The following is a 13,776-nucleotide window of genomic DNA, read 5'->3' as shown; positions in this document are numbered from 1 at the left end:
ATTTCGGATAAGGGTGAAGCGTTGAAACGCTTAAACCCGTTGCATTTGTTTGCACCTGTTTTAAGTCAGGAACCTGATGTACATTAGTTGTCGTTTGTTGATGTGGTTTACACGTGTTACTTGTGTTTCCCTTTTTAATATGGATTAGATCGTTGGTTTTTCCATTTGAACTGTTTAACAAAGGTAATTTGTGGTGCCCTTTTACAGCTTGCTGTTTGGTGTAAGCCATGACTCAATGTTGCAGACCGAACTTTGACCTATAGTGGCTTTTCTTTTACAAATTATGACTTGGATGGAGAGTTGTCTCACGGGCACAGAAAAGATGACAAGATAATATTTTGTAAATAAGAAAAAATACGTTGTACCCTGTGTCGACCCTCCGAAAATCACTAAATGCACAGTTAGTTCTAATAATCCCCCCTATGTTAATAATTTTATGTGTTTTTACGGTTCAAAAATACTGTTGTTTGAGTGATAGTATTTCTTTTGATATTAATAGATTACTTTGTTAGAATATTGACAGTTTACATAATTAGTACATGTAATAAATGAGCTATAAAATATGGTATAAAATTCATTGAACTATTATCTAATCCTAGGTATTGATGATAAGGTGTTTACGTTCAGAAGACAAGTATCCACAATACATAAAATAGGTATAATTTTGTGTTTCCATGTCGTAAATGTTTTACCGCGCGAGTACTCGAGAATCTTGAAAGTATCATTCGGTTTTTATACTACAAATACATTTTTTGTTTTGCAGGAAGCTTTAAGAATCAATAAGATAAGGTTTTATATTTACGCATTTTTATGCCAGATCACTGGTATTGGTCCAGTGACGCCTCAGGTTTAAACTTAAGAAACTTTGCTAAATCTTCATAAAACTTTACAAAACTTTGCCCGAAACTTCGTACTTTTCAAGAGATAGAAAATTGCCTGAACAATATTTTTTTTAGTCAAAAGAGTTAACTTCTTTTTTATTTGGTTGTCAACACAACGAAGGATTAGAGGCAACAGTAGTTTGTCGTTGTTCATATCAAATCATTCATAACAAGACATATATCAAGTATGTGACGGAAAAAACAAAGTGGAGAGGATTACATTCACTTCGAAAAAATATGTTTTTATTTTTGATCACAACAGCTGATATTTAGGATTTTTTAATTGGAAATTTGGTAACAAAGTTTATTACTAGAATTTCGAAGAAATAATTTGTTTTTACAAAATATATCACGCATGTAAAAAATGATCAATCGAAAATTATTCTTCCAAAACTTAAAAAAACCACTTTCGGTTCTTTTAATTGGATCTCAGCCAGTTTATTTACTTCCGTTTTACTGTAAGAAACCTGTTCTCAGAACTATAAATAAGATAGACGTAATCTCTAGATGTTTCTTCTATTGTGCAGACGTAAACATGACTTTTAAATTACTTGTATTATGTTCTGTATTTCTATTTATTGGAACTGTGCAGCCATGGTCCGGGTAAGAGTAATTCTAATGTTCATTTTACATCTGATTTAGTTTGAAATTGCGTAGTTTTTGATATTTTCCAATTTTCTGGTATGATCTCTAAATATCTGAAAAACAATCGCACATTTGTTTTTCAATAATAATCCACAAAGTATTCTTTTTTTTAAATGTGAATAATCTTCATATAGTGGAATATTAATAGATTAATGACATAATTATTTCACATTGATCACGACTTATGTTATATATATATCATATTTTTTAAATCCTAAAGAAAAGTACATTTGTTATATCTTCTGATTGAAAAATAGTAGGCGTTACATGTACCATTGATTTCGTTAATTATTTTAGAGGAAACATGGAATCATACTCGATTTTCTGGCAAACAAAAAAGATGATACATTTCCCAAACGGTAAAAACAATCTTTTTTGAAATTGAACTCTATGTTTCTTTCCTTAAGTTAAGAAAAAAGAATGAAGATTTTTTCATTTCACCTACTTTTAATTTTATAAGCTATGTGTAATTTTTTGTATTACCTTGTTTTATAAACACATGGCATACACAATTCATAAATTTAATTTGTTTGACATGTTATTCTTCCCTGATTTTATTAAACGTCTGACATACGGTTCAACCCTTTTGCCTATAATGATTTCGCTGTTTAATTTTTAATATTTAATATGTTCGCTCGAATGTGAAAAAAAATCGCGATACGTTTCGCATCGTATATGCGAATTTTAGAGGGAAATACGATGCATCTTTCAACATCATGTTTTCGTTTTATGACAGCGGTATACTTCTGTTGCCTTTATTTGTAGTTTTAACTTTTTAATCAATCAATATAATCACGAAACATATTTCTCATTTAAATTACTAAAAATGATAACAATGTCATCTAGAATATTGAAAAACTAAAATAAAAAATTGGCAGTTATTTTGATTTAATTTGATGGCTTTACATTTTCAATTTTGTCATACATAGAGAAGGATCTGCCTACCTTTCCTGAGCACCTGAGTTGATATGCATCAAATCACTTTAGTTTAGATATCCGTTTGTAGTACTTATTTATAATAATACATGTAGAAAAATCCGTTCGTTCGGAACACATCTTTACTTTAAAAGTTGTGTTATGCCTATCAGCCTTGATATATATCCCAGTAATTGTTTTTATTCGCGTCACACTGCTTTCAATTTTCTATGTAGTGTTTTGTAGACAAACTGTACTCGGTAAACTTGATGTTCGCCATGACGTTGTGACATGGTCAGTTTGTTTTTGACGTTTGTGTTTAGAATATCCCTTTTAAATCTAGCTGCCTCATGTTTTACTTACTTACTGTTATTTTTAATTCTTTGTCTCATTATTTATTAGGAATCGCGTTTTCACTCAAATAAAATGATACTTGAAGGAATGAAATTACAGCTTAGTTTCACAATCAATGTATCAAATAGACACAATCATGTATCTCCATACGACCTTTAAACTGAAAATGTATTCATTCATAACTTTTTATATAAGTTTGGTTCATATCATTCATCATACTAGTAGTACACGTTTTCATAACCGTTTCACAGGACTTTTTACTTAAAAGCGACAATTCAAATGAAAAATTTGTAAGCTGTTTGATATCTCTACATTTGTATATCTACACCAATTATAAAGTAATTTACCAGGTACAATAAAAAGTCTGATGGAATCACAATATTAAATATAAAAGATAAAAACTTAAAGGGATCTTGAAATAGAATTAACGATCGTATCAAGTAAATAAAAATTAAATCAACTATGAGGAATGCAATTTCGTTCCTTTTATTATGTTTTCAACATATACAAACAACACAAATGAGTTTAATTATTTCTTTTCATGCCTTAATTTCATCAATTATTGTATTGACCTGATATTATAATTGTATATATGGACACTTTCGGTAAATTTTAGGTGAACATGATAATGAATTATTCAAAACCCTGATGGATAATTTTGCCTAAAGACCTATGGCGTATTTGGTACACAATGTTTCGGGATTTGGGGGTTTCAATTTAAAATAGGTGTTTGATTTTGCCTTCCAAAGTCTTTGAATTGAGCGTCGCTGATGAGTTAAATGTAGACGAACCACCGATTTGCCGTTCACAATTATTATCCCGATGTTTATGTATTCTACATTTTGTATACAAATACTTTTTGACATTCTAAGAGCACATACCATAGTAATATAATAGAAAGAAAAGTAACCAAGAGACAACTAGAAATCATAAAAAAAACCCAAAACTGTGGCCAAAACGAAAAACGAAGAAAACATAAGAACAAAGATAACAAAACATTGCACAAAGATAAAATAACACGAATTCATTAAACCCCTGGTACTTGAGAAAGGTGAGTACATGTCGTTCATACTATTGTATATACCTTTTAAAACATATTCTGAAATGAGACATTCTATAGGTTTAAACGGCCCTATATTCAGTGTATATTTGTACGTAAGTTTCATAGACGCCATTATAAATTGACTGCTTAATCTTTATTTATATATTACCCAGATGACAATGAATAGGTTGTACTCGCTGTATTCAAAATTCTATACTTTTTTTTGCTTATTCATGATATTAACAATGCTACCTATCACCTGCTGTTTAGTAATGTTTTATGCGGAAGATCAATATCGTTCAAGAACGAGAGATTAAAAACTATGTGAATAAGGACCAATCGTCTGAAAAGAATGTGAAGCAGTGTCATCCAGTCATCAAAGACGCTCTTTCTTCGTAAAGTCAAAAATTGTGGAAACAGGGAAAATCTGATAAAATCTCTCTTGATTCTTATTTAATTAGATGTATGAATGTTGTGGACATTAGAATGTTACAATTTGAAAGTAATTTAGAAACGACTAAAATAGGTAATAATACACCTATTTCCAGAAAAATAGGGTACAAATGTAAAAAAAAAAAAACCAGCAGTCAACCATCTTTTATAATCTTCATCCCTAAAAAAAACAAAAAAATATGTCACAAAGAAGCCCAAAATGGCATATAGACCAATCATATTAGCAAAAAATGTAAGACAAGAATACAAATATTTACAATAACACAATGACGGGATGTATACGTACAGATATATATGTTTATAAAAGAACTTTAAAACAATAGTTAATATTTGATTATTTATTTTCGTGCAGACATTATGCACATGTGTAGTATTCTGTCTGAAAATGAAATAAAAAGCGGTATACGTGCGCGTGTATGTAGACAGATTGCCTATATTAGAAGACAATTTTATTTTATACAGTTATATAAAATATGTTAAGATACTTTGTTTTTTATTGGCAAGGGTGAAATATGTGGAATATTGCTAACAGATTTGCTTTATTACACTGTAGACACAATATATAAGTTTGTGGTAATTCTGATTTTCAATATGTAAACTGTATAACTAGTTCAACTGCATAATCATATTAAAAAAAAAACCAATCATATAGTTACTTTATTGGTTTGAAAGTTTGAATTACTAACTTGACATGCTGTAGGAAGTATTTTGAATTCAGTAGCACGTTTTTGACTATTTCCCCCTAAAGGTTTCCGGCTTGTAGCTAAAGCATATGCATACGTTTTACAAATAAGTTTGAAAGATAATCATCAAGTATTTTAAATGCACACGACTTTAAGACTTTAGAACCTTTTGTCCTTTTCATTTTTAGCCATGGCGTTGTCAGTTTATTTTCGATTTATGATTTTGACTGTCCCTCTGGTATCTTTCGTCCCTTTTGTATACTTTTATTATTTTTTTATTTTATTTGCATAGAACGTTTCATTATTAATACTGTCAGATTCTCTTATTCTACCGTAATCTTTGAAATATTATTAATATATCTTTGACACTGTGAACTGCGTTAACATTCACATCATTTATAGATATATAAATCCTACTGGGGAAAAATCCCAAAACATTTTGTAACTGTCTTAATCGAATGAAAATTGTCTTTGAATAAATAATGTTTGTATTATTTGTTTTACAGCATTTGATAACAACAATCTTCACTTTTGCATAATTTTTTTGTTGTTGTTGATAAAAATAATATTTGACGGTTACCTGTCCTTGGCAAATTCTGTTAACATATTCCCATACATATTATATTCGTGCTCAGGAATTCTGACTAGAAGAATTATGAACTCATATTAGGATATGACCATTTCATATATTTATGTCAGATTTGTTTTTTAATTTCATAATACATTGTATATTAATTTATATCTACTATAAACATTCGTTTTAATTAAAAAAAAAAAAAAAAACAATTTAAAACTTTCTTTATAACTTATGCATGGAAAAGTAAAGTTATTTACAGACATCCCTCTGGTATCATTCGTCCCATTTTTATTGTCAGTGACAAACAATTATCCTAAACAATTTTTTTTTCTAAAAATAAAGAACGTTTTCATAATAGTTATCAAAGGTACCAGGCTTATAATTTACTACGTCAGACGCACCTTTCGTCTACATCAGTGACGCTCAGATCAACATAGTAATAAAGCCAAAACAAGTCTAAAGTTGAAGAGCACTGAGGACCCAAAATTCCAAAAAGCTTGTGCCAAATACGGCTACGGTAATCTATGCCTTGGTTAAGAAAATCCGTAGTATTTCGAATAATTCAAATTTTTGTAAACAGTCAAATTATAAAAATGACCATATAACTGATATTCATGTCAACACCAACGTGCTGACTACTGGGCTGAAGATACCCTCGCGGACGCAACGTCCACCAGCAATGGCATGACCAAGTTTCATCATGTACTGCTGTAAAAATTGCATAGCATATAAGACAATAACCATAACAGGAAGTAAATCAATTAATTTTCAACCCAACAATGTAAGGTCTGTAAGCGAAAGCATATATTTTGTTCGTCCGTGCACGGGATTCGAACTCTACTGAGATATTGTGGCACCAAAGCCTTTTTCACTATGCTCGACGCGCTAGACCACTCGACTACACAGGCTTTACAAAAATAAAGCTTTCGGTGGCCAAGTGTACCTTTTCCCCGTCATCTGTTTCGTTGATTGATAGCGTTTATTTTGTCAGTTTATTTAAACACTCCGCCCCTGTGAAAATTTGCCTTTAAGTTTTTTTGTTTTTTGTTTTTTTGTTTTTATATCGTTAAAGATACTTGAATGATCAACGTCCACACATAACAAAAGTAGATTTTTTCCTACATCGGTAGTAGTGAGCTTAACTTATTAAATGTAAGTCGTTCATTAATATCATTATACTAATACAGCCATAGTAATTTTTTTGTAAACATTCTGAAACTCGTTCAAACTATGACAATAGACATTCTCTGGCTGCACAGAGCTCGCACCCGTTCCGTAAATACTTCGTATAACAACACTAAATATTGCATTATAACGTACCGAGTATACGGAAAGGAAACAAGTGCTGTACGGAGATTGTACATGAGATGGATAAAATGTGTTCTGAAGTTCAGACATGGGTTTCTCGTTTGAATTGTTCTACATTTGTCAGTTTGAGTACTTTCATAGCTGACTATGTGGTAAAGGATTTGCTCATTTCCGAAGGCCGTCCGGTGATCTCTAATTTTAATTTTCTGTGTCATTTGGTTTCTTGTAAAGAATTCTCTCATTATCAATCATACCACATCTTCCTTTTTATGTAAGACAGCAGCGCATATGTTGCGGCTGTTGGTACTAAACATGAATATACTTATGGTATGTTAGATGATGAGTTTATTAGATGCAAAATCTACATATTTTTTCTGTCGTACCTAGTTGTCTCATTAAGAAGCATACCACATCTCATATTTAAGATAAAATTCAGACACTAATACAATGAAAACTATGTACTGTGACCTCTTATTACAGTTATTTGACGCATATCAAATCAGTCATGTATATAAACAAAAATGTAATGTAAAACTGCTTTATCATTATGATACTTATTAATATATATATATATATATATATATATATATATATATATATATATATATATATATACTGCATCGTTGCCACAAGGAGTATTGGAGTTTAGTCAAGTTTCATCTTCCTTCTTCGTTCATTTGATCTCAAGCATCATGTTCATGAAAAAAATAAAGCAAAACAAAAAAGTACGGTGACCCATTATTGCGACCATGTTTATCTTTCGGTCCGTTTAGGTAGATGTCTAATTGACAATTATAGTTCATCCCCTTTTGTGTTTTATATTGGAACAGGCACACATGAACTGAACAGGTTAAGGCTGTTATAGTGTATGTGTGTATTGGAGCTGTCTTATTTTGACCTTAATAAAAAAAATTCTTTCAAATAACTCATTAAAATAGTGTTTAGGAGAAAACATAAAATGTAAACTTGATTTTTATTCATCTTGATATTTGTTATTGTCAAGAGTGACTTGCATTTGTAACAACCATAATAAGTTTAAGGTTCATGTGGAAAGTAAACAATCGTGAAAATTTAGCTTTATTTGTTTGATTGTTTATATTCCGATTGTGTAAATGTCTTTGCCTAGAGTAGTCTGCTTGGAAACACCCCGATTGAGTTTATACAGTAGAGTAAATTGTTGATGCGTAATATAGTTGACCATATTGATATAAATAAGGCTAGTAAAACCAAATTATATATGATTATCAATATTAGTATGAAGCAAGCCATGTATTTATGAATACAAACGAAATTATTTTGCAATAAAATAAACTGATTGTAGGTCTTAAAGAAACAGTGAAAACTGACTGGATAACTAATTAACATCTGTTAAATCATAATAATTAAAACGACGTCTATAACAGTAAAGATAATTCTTTATTTTCACTTTTAATCCTTTTGCTTCTTAATAGAAAATGATTTATGATCAAACAAGGTCGAATCTATGCTGCTATGAGATGCTATTTCAAGTATAGTTGTCGTTATCTTAATCTGATTTTGTATTGTAAAATATACAAATGAAACACTTTGTAAAAGTTCAAATTGCTTCAAATACTACTACAATGAGGTAAATTTATGGTAAACATGCCTAAAATTTTTAAAAAGATGCAGGTATACATTGCCTTTGTACATTAACGGTAACTTAGTTCATTAAACGCACAAATGATGATGTATGTCATTTCAAAGATCAAATCAACATTTTATAAAATTTGCATTTTGCATCAGAAAGCTTTAATTTGTAATGCATATTTTATTTTTTAATATTATGAGTATATATTACATATTTTAACACACATAATTCTCGATTTGTTTCATCTACAAGTTGTGCTTGGTTGTGCATGTTGTGATTTTAATGTTTAAAATAAATAACGAATAGCTTATACCTTGCATTTGTAAAGTTATGTCGGATAAATTTATATAGATTAATTTCTTCGTCATCACATATCAGACGACAATAAATATCTTCTTACAAAACGGATTTAAAAAACACACAATCTTAAATAACTTTAGATAAGAGATCAGATAACTTTGGATAAGAGACTAGCTTTTCTATATTTATTTGCTTCTTTTTTTTTAAATTTGTTTTTTGACCTACCTTCTGTCCCATCGCATCGGTTGTATCATTTTCATATCGCAATTGATATGTAACGCGCGTGTATGTTCACCCTATACGAATTTCATCAACAAAGGTTTGTTTCTGATCTGTAAAAAAATCATCGGAGATATACCAATATGTATTAAAGACGCACGTTTCGTCTGCATTTGTCTCACTATTGACGATTTAGTCAAAACATTTAAAGGTCAAACCAGAACTGTTGATAAGCATTGAGAATTCCGAAAGGTTTGCCAAGTTAAGTTTAGTTTAGGTCTCATTGAACTTCACTAGAGGTGCGCGGGTGACATACTACATTTATCACACATAAGTTTTTATTTCGTTGTTTGATTTGTAAGTTTTTAGGTGGCGTCCACTGTACTATTGCGACTCATTTCCTAATTATTGATTTACATTGCTGGCAATGCATACCTTACGCTAAAAAGATTTGATGTGAACTTTTCGGTCATTTTGGTGTTTTATTTCATTCTTAAAGATTGTTTTCTATGTTGTGTCATGTATGCTGTTGTTTGTTTGTCTTTTTCATTTTTAGCCGCCATGGCGTTGTCAGTTTGTTTTAGATTTATTAGTTTGACTGTCCCTTAGGTATCTTTTGTCCCTCTTTTGTACCCGAATATATATGTTACGAAATGTCACAACCTACAGTTTAGAGAAAACATTTTGATCGATATCTCATAAAGTATCCTGGGAGAAGCGATAATAAGCCAAAAACAATATATATTACCTTGCTTCTCTAATGTCTTTTACCATTACTCCCCCTTCGTTATTAGTAGACCAAGGATCTCAAATCAAAAGACAATTGGTCTCTAAAACCTGTGATTCGCTAGTTACAAATACTTTTCGCTTTTTATTTTATTGAGTGAAGAATAGCTGATATATTGAATCTCTGAATCATCCGGTCGAAAATTCCTACAATAAAACGCAATTAGGATAACACATGTTTCACTTTTTTGTACGGTTGCGAATTAGCAGAGATCACAGGTAAAACAGTGTTCGATGAGATCTTGCTCTAACAGCGAAAAATACTGAGTCTTTTCACGAAATAGGAGAGAAAAACCAATAACAAGAAAATATTATATAGATCGTTCCAAGGAAGGATGAAAAGATGTTATAATCAGAACAACATCATTGAGGTTATTGAATCAACCATAAGAAAGATAACTTCTTTAAAAATATGTTGAACACTATTACATATTATATAACGTAATCATGAAATTGAGAATGAAAATGAGGAATGTGCCAAAGAGACAACAACCCGACCATAGCGCGGACAACAGCAGAAGGTCACCAACAGGTTCACATACTTTTAAGGATGTCATATATTCAACAAAATATTTTATTCGAAACTTAAAACCAAAGAAATATTAAGTATACATTTTGTACTTGATGCAATAGAACACAGTGCCATCCAACTTAATTACCATTAATGTGATCTAGAATGTAAATTAGTGGTAAAAACTTTTATAGTAGGAAATATCGTGTTTATAAGAACTTGCTGCTTAATGATACTTTTTATTTATTTTACAGAAATTATTGTGCACGACGTGTAAGTTCCTTCCGGTATCATAGATATTGTAGATGTCGGGTCTGGGGTTGGTAAGTGTATTAGAAGCGTTTTCATTGGTTTTAGGTTATAACTTTACAACTTCCGAAAAGTACAATCGGGACAAAACTCGAAACTTCAAACCTTGGAGATTTGTTTTGTTTGTGTTTCAGAGTGTAACATATAATGTATTAAAACGTCAAAAAGAAGTTTATTGTTGATAAAAGTATTAATCAATTCTAAGTTTTAATTCTATATACAATTTTCAAGATCATCTGAAAATTTTTCAACATAAGCTTTGGAATGTAAAATCAACAGACCGTTAAAAAATAACACAAAATAATATTAATATATATATATATATATATTTATTGTGTACGTATGTTTGTATTGATATGCGTGTTCACAGTATTTGGTTTTCCCTCATCCCAATAAAAAATTGAGAAGGAAAATGGTGAATTGGTCAAAGAGACACAAAATCAAACCAAAAAGCAAAAACAACTGAACGCCACAATGGGTCTTCAACACGTTGAGAAAGTCCCATATCCGAATGTGTTCTTTAGCTGGCGCCTTTACTTTAATATGTACTAGTTACTTAACTCAAAAACATATAAATGAAGTAAAATTTAAAACTATTAATAAGGTCAGGCGCCAAAAATGCCGGTTGGGGTAAGAATGTGGAGTAAAATATTTTGTGAGATCTTAACCCTTTCCCTATACCTCTCTATATGTATCGTAGACATAACAAACCCACAGCAATATTTACAGTAATAACTCAGTTTAAAATAAGTCCGAGTGCGATGGCAGAATTAAAATGAAAGAAACTAAGCAAAATGACAATAATACATACACTAACAAATGACTACTGGCAGTTACTGGCACGCCAACTTCAGACCTAAATTAATCTGATTAAAAGACTATGTCTTCATCAAATGAAAATCAAGCACAACCCCTCCAGTTAGAGGTTTAGTATCATACCAGCATGAAATATATGTGAGGAAAATAACACGTATCATGCAAACAACTGGTTTGAGAATAAATGCGTTAATTTCTGATACAAAGACCAAAAGTAAATACTTGCTTTCTTTTTACACGGAGAAAGTAGAAGAAGTGGCTAAAAAAAGGATTTAGAATTCAGATGTAGCTGTATAGAAGTTCAAAGTTCTAAAAAAATCTTACATATTGTAGTATTATAATAACACTTACAATAAGGGGCCGGTTAAATTTTTTCGTTTACTCGAATCTTATAATCAACTATAAGTCTCACTATTTCATATATCGGAAAATCTTTGTTATTTCCAACAGTAACCCAAAAATATAAATGATAACAGGAGAATACTGAAACAAAATCACCAAGAAGCTTACGAACCTATTCTCCGTTAAGTTTTCATTAATTTCATCTTTTTTAATAAACACTCTTTAATGATGACCATAGAATCAAATACCACAAATATCTACATCTATATAAATTTATGCGTATGGGAGCTCCAATATCTCTTATTTAAAAGTTTTAACTAAAATCAGATAATAATCATTACTCCTTGAGAGGTGTCACTCTAGGTAATCTGATAGTTCCTAAATTTTTATTCTTGATCAATGTTATGAAATGGACTACCACACTAAATGCGTTAAGTTTAAAAACCTTTGACTTTTAAACAAAGTATGAAGAAGTACTTTACACAGTCCTTATAAGGTTCTACTTTCTACAATGTATTTGTATGTTATTTATTTTTATTGTTTGACTTCATGTACCTCTTGAACAGCTTTATATCTTATCATGTTAATAATAATACATTGAACTTCTTGACTGTAAATTAACTATGTGTAAATATCTGTTTTTTGACTGTATTGTAATTTGTATCTGAAGGCCTCAGGGAATATTAGTTTATTGTAACTGACTGTGTTTACCAAGTGAAGTTTACATCCTTCCCTTAAACTTGCATATTACATTTAGATCCCATGCATTGTTTTGAGAGACACACATACACTTAATAATATTTCAAGTTATTTCTACACAAGACAGGATTTGCACATATATAATTCCACACAAACTATTCGGTGTGTTTGTGTTTTATTTTTGCTGTAAAAAGATGCACTCGTTTATAATCCATTGATTCACTTCAACAAGTTTCCTTTTGTTTTCATGTCTTTGTGCTTAAATTAGTTGTTTGTATGAAATATTTGATGTGTTCATTAGATAATGTGTATATTTTGTTTTGGAAAAGATGTTACAAAGTTGTAAAATATGTGTCTGACCCATTTGTCATTTTGAACAATAAATTATGTTTAAACTATATGTTATGTGAGGATTTACAAGTAAATTTAATCTCATACAATTTAAAAACAGGTGTACGCACTGGAAAGACGTTAGACGTACATACTACTCAACACAGAACTATTGTTGTCCAGGATGGAGGCATAATGGAAACCAAAACTGCAATATTCGTAAATATATCTCTATCATGAATTAATCTACAAAATGAAAGTAAATGATTATTTATTTGATTAAACATTAAAATGCTTATGAAGAAAAAACATCATTGTTTCGAATTAGGAATCTATAGATAAATATAGATTATTACATCGATACAAGTGGATTATCGGATTTATCCCATCGAGATAGTTAAATTATCTATTTAAACGTCCAGGCCTCGGCTAGGACTTTAAAAGTTATAATTTAACTATCGAGATTAGATAATCCGATAATCCACGAATTACTATGTAATAATCTGTTTTTTCTAATGATTAAAAGATAATTGTTCCTTTGTTTCTCAACTTAAATCCCCTTCGAGTACCTTCCACAAAGTTGTCAATTTTATTAACACCTGTTAGAACATTTTGATAATTTCAGGGAGCTGAGAAAGGTTTCAACCCTTTAGATAAAGGCAACAGTAGTATATCGCTGTTCGAAATTCGTAAATCGATTGAGAAAAAAACAAATCCGGGTAACAAACTAAATCTGAGGGAAACGCATCAAATATAAGAGGAGAATTACGACACAACAGAAACACAACATTAAAAAGTATCACACACAGACACGACATATAATATAACAATGGCCAATCATAAATCAGCCAATCATCTCTAGATCACCAGCAACCACACGTTAATTATATTAATATTTTTTAAACAATTGTTCGGAAAGGGATATATTTCCATAGAATTAGAGAAAACAATATATAGCACATGTTTTATTTCGGTATAAAAGGTAATGTGGTCTTTC

At 30.4% G+C, this 13,776-nt stretch overlaps 1 protein-coding gene across 1 annotated transcript in view; it reads left to right on the top strand.

Moving 5' to 3' along the window:
* The first annotated feature begins 1,328 nt into the window (after positions 1–1,328).
* Positions 1,329–13,776, top strand: part of LOC139513686 (uncharacterized) — a 30,727-nt gene continuing 18,279 nt past the window's right edge. The window contains exons 1-3 of the mRNA XM_071302396.1: positions 1,329–1,484; positions 10,538–10,606; positions 12,901–12,998. Coding sequence (XP_071158497.1) covers positions 1,417–1,484; positions 10,538–10,606; positions 12,901–12,998 — 235 coding nt within the window. The 5' untranslated portion in view covers positions 1,329–1,416. The remainder of the gene's footprint in view (positions 1,485–10,537; positions 10,607–12,900; positions 12,999–13,776) is intronic.

The sequence above is a fragment of the Mytilus edulis genome, chromosome 2, assembly GCF_963676685.1.
Source record: "Mytilus edulis chromosome 2, xbMytEdul2.2, whole genome shotgun sequence".
NCBI lineage: Eukaryota > Metazoa > Mollusca > Bivalvia > Mytilida > Mytilidae > Mytilus > Mytilus edulis.
Note: the sequence above shows the minus strand (reverse complement) of the source record. Positions and strands in the feature narration are given on the sequence as shown.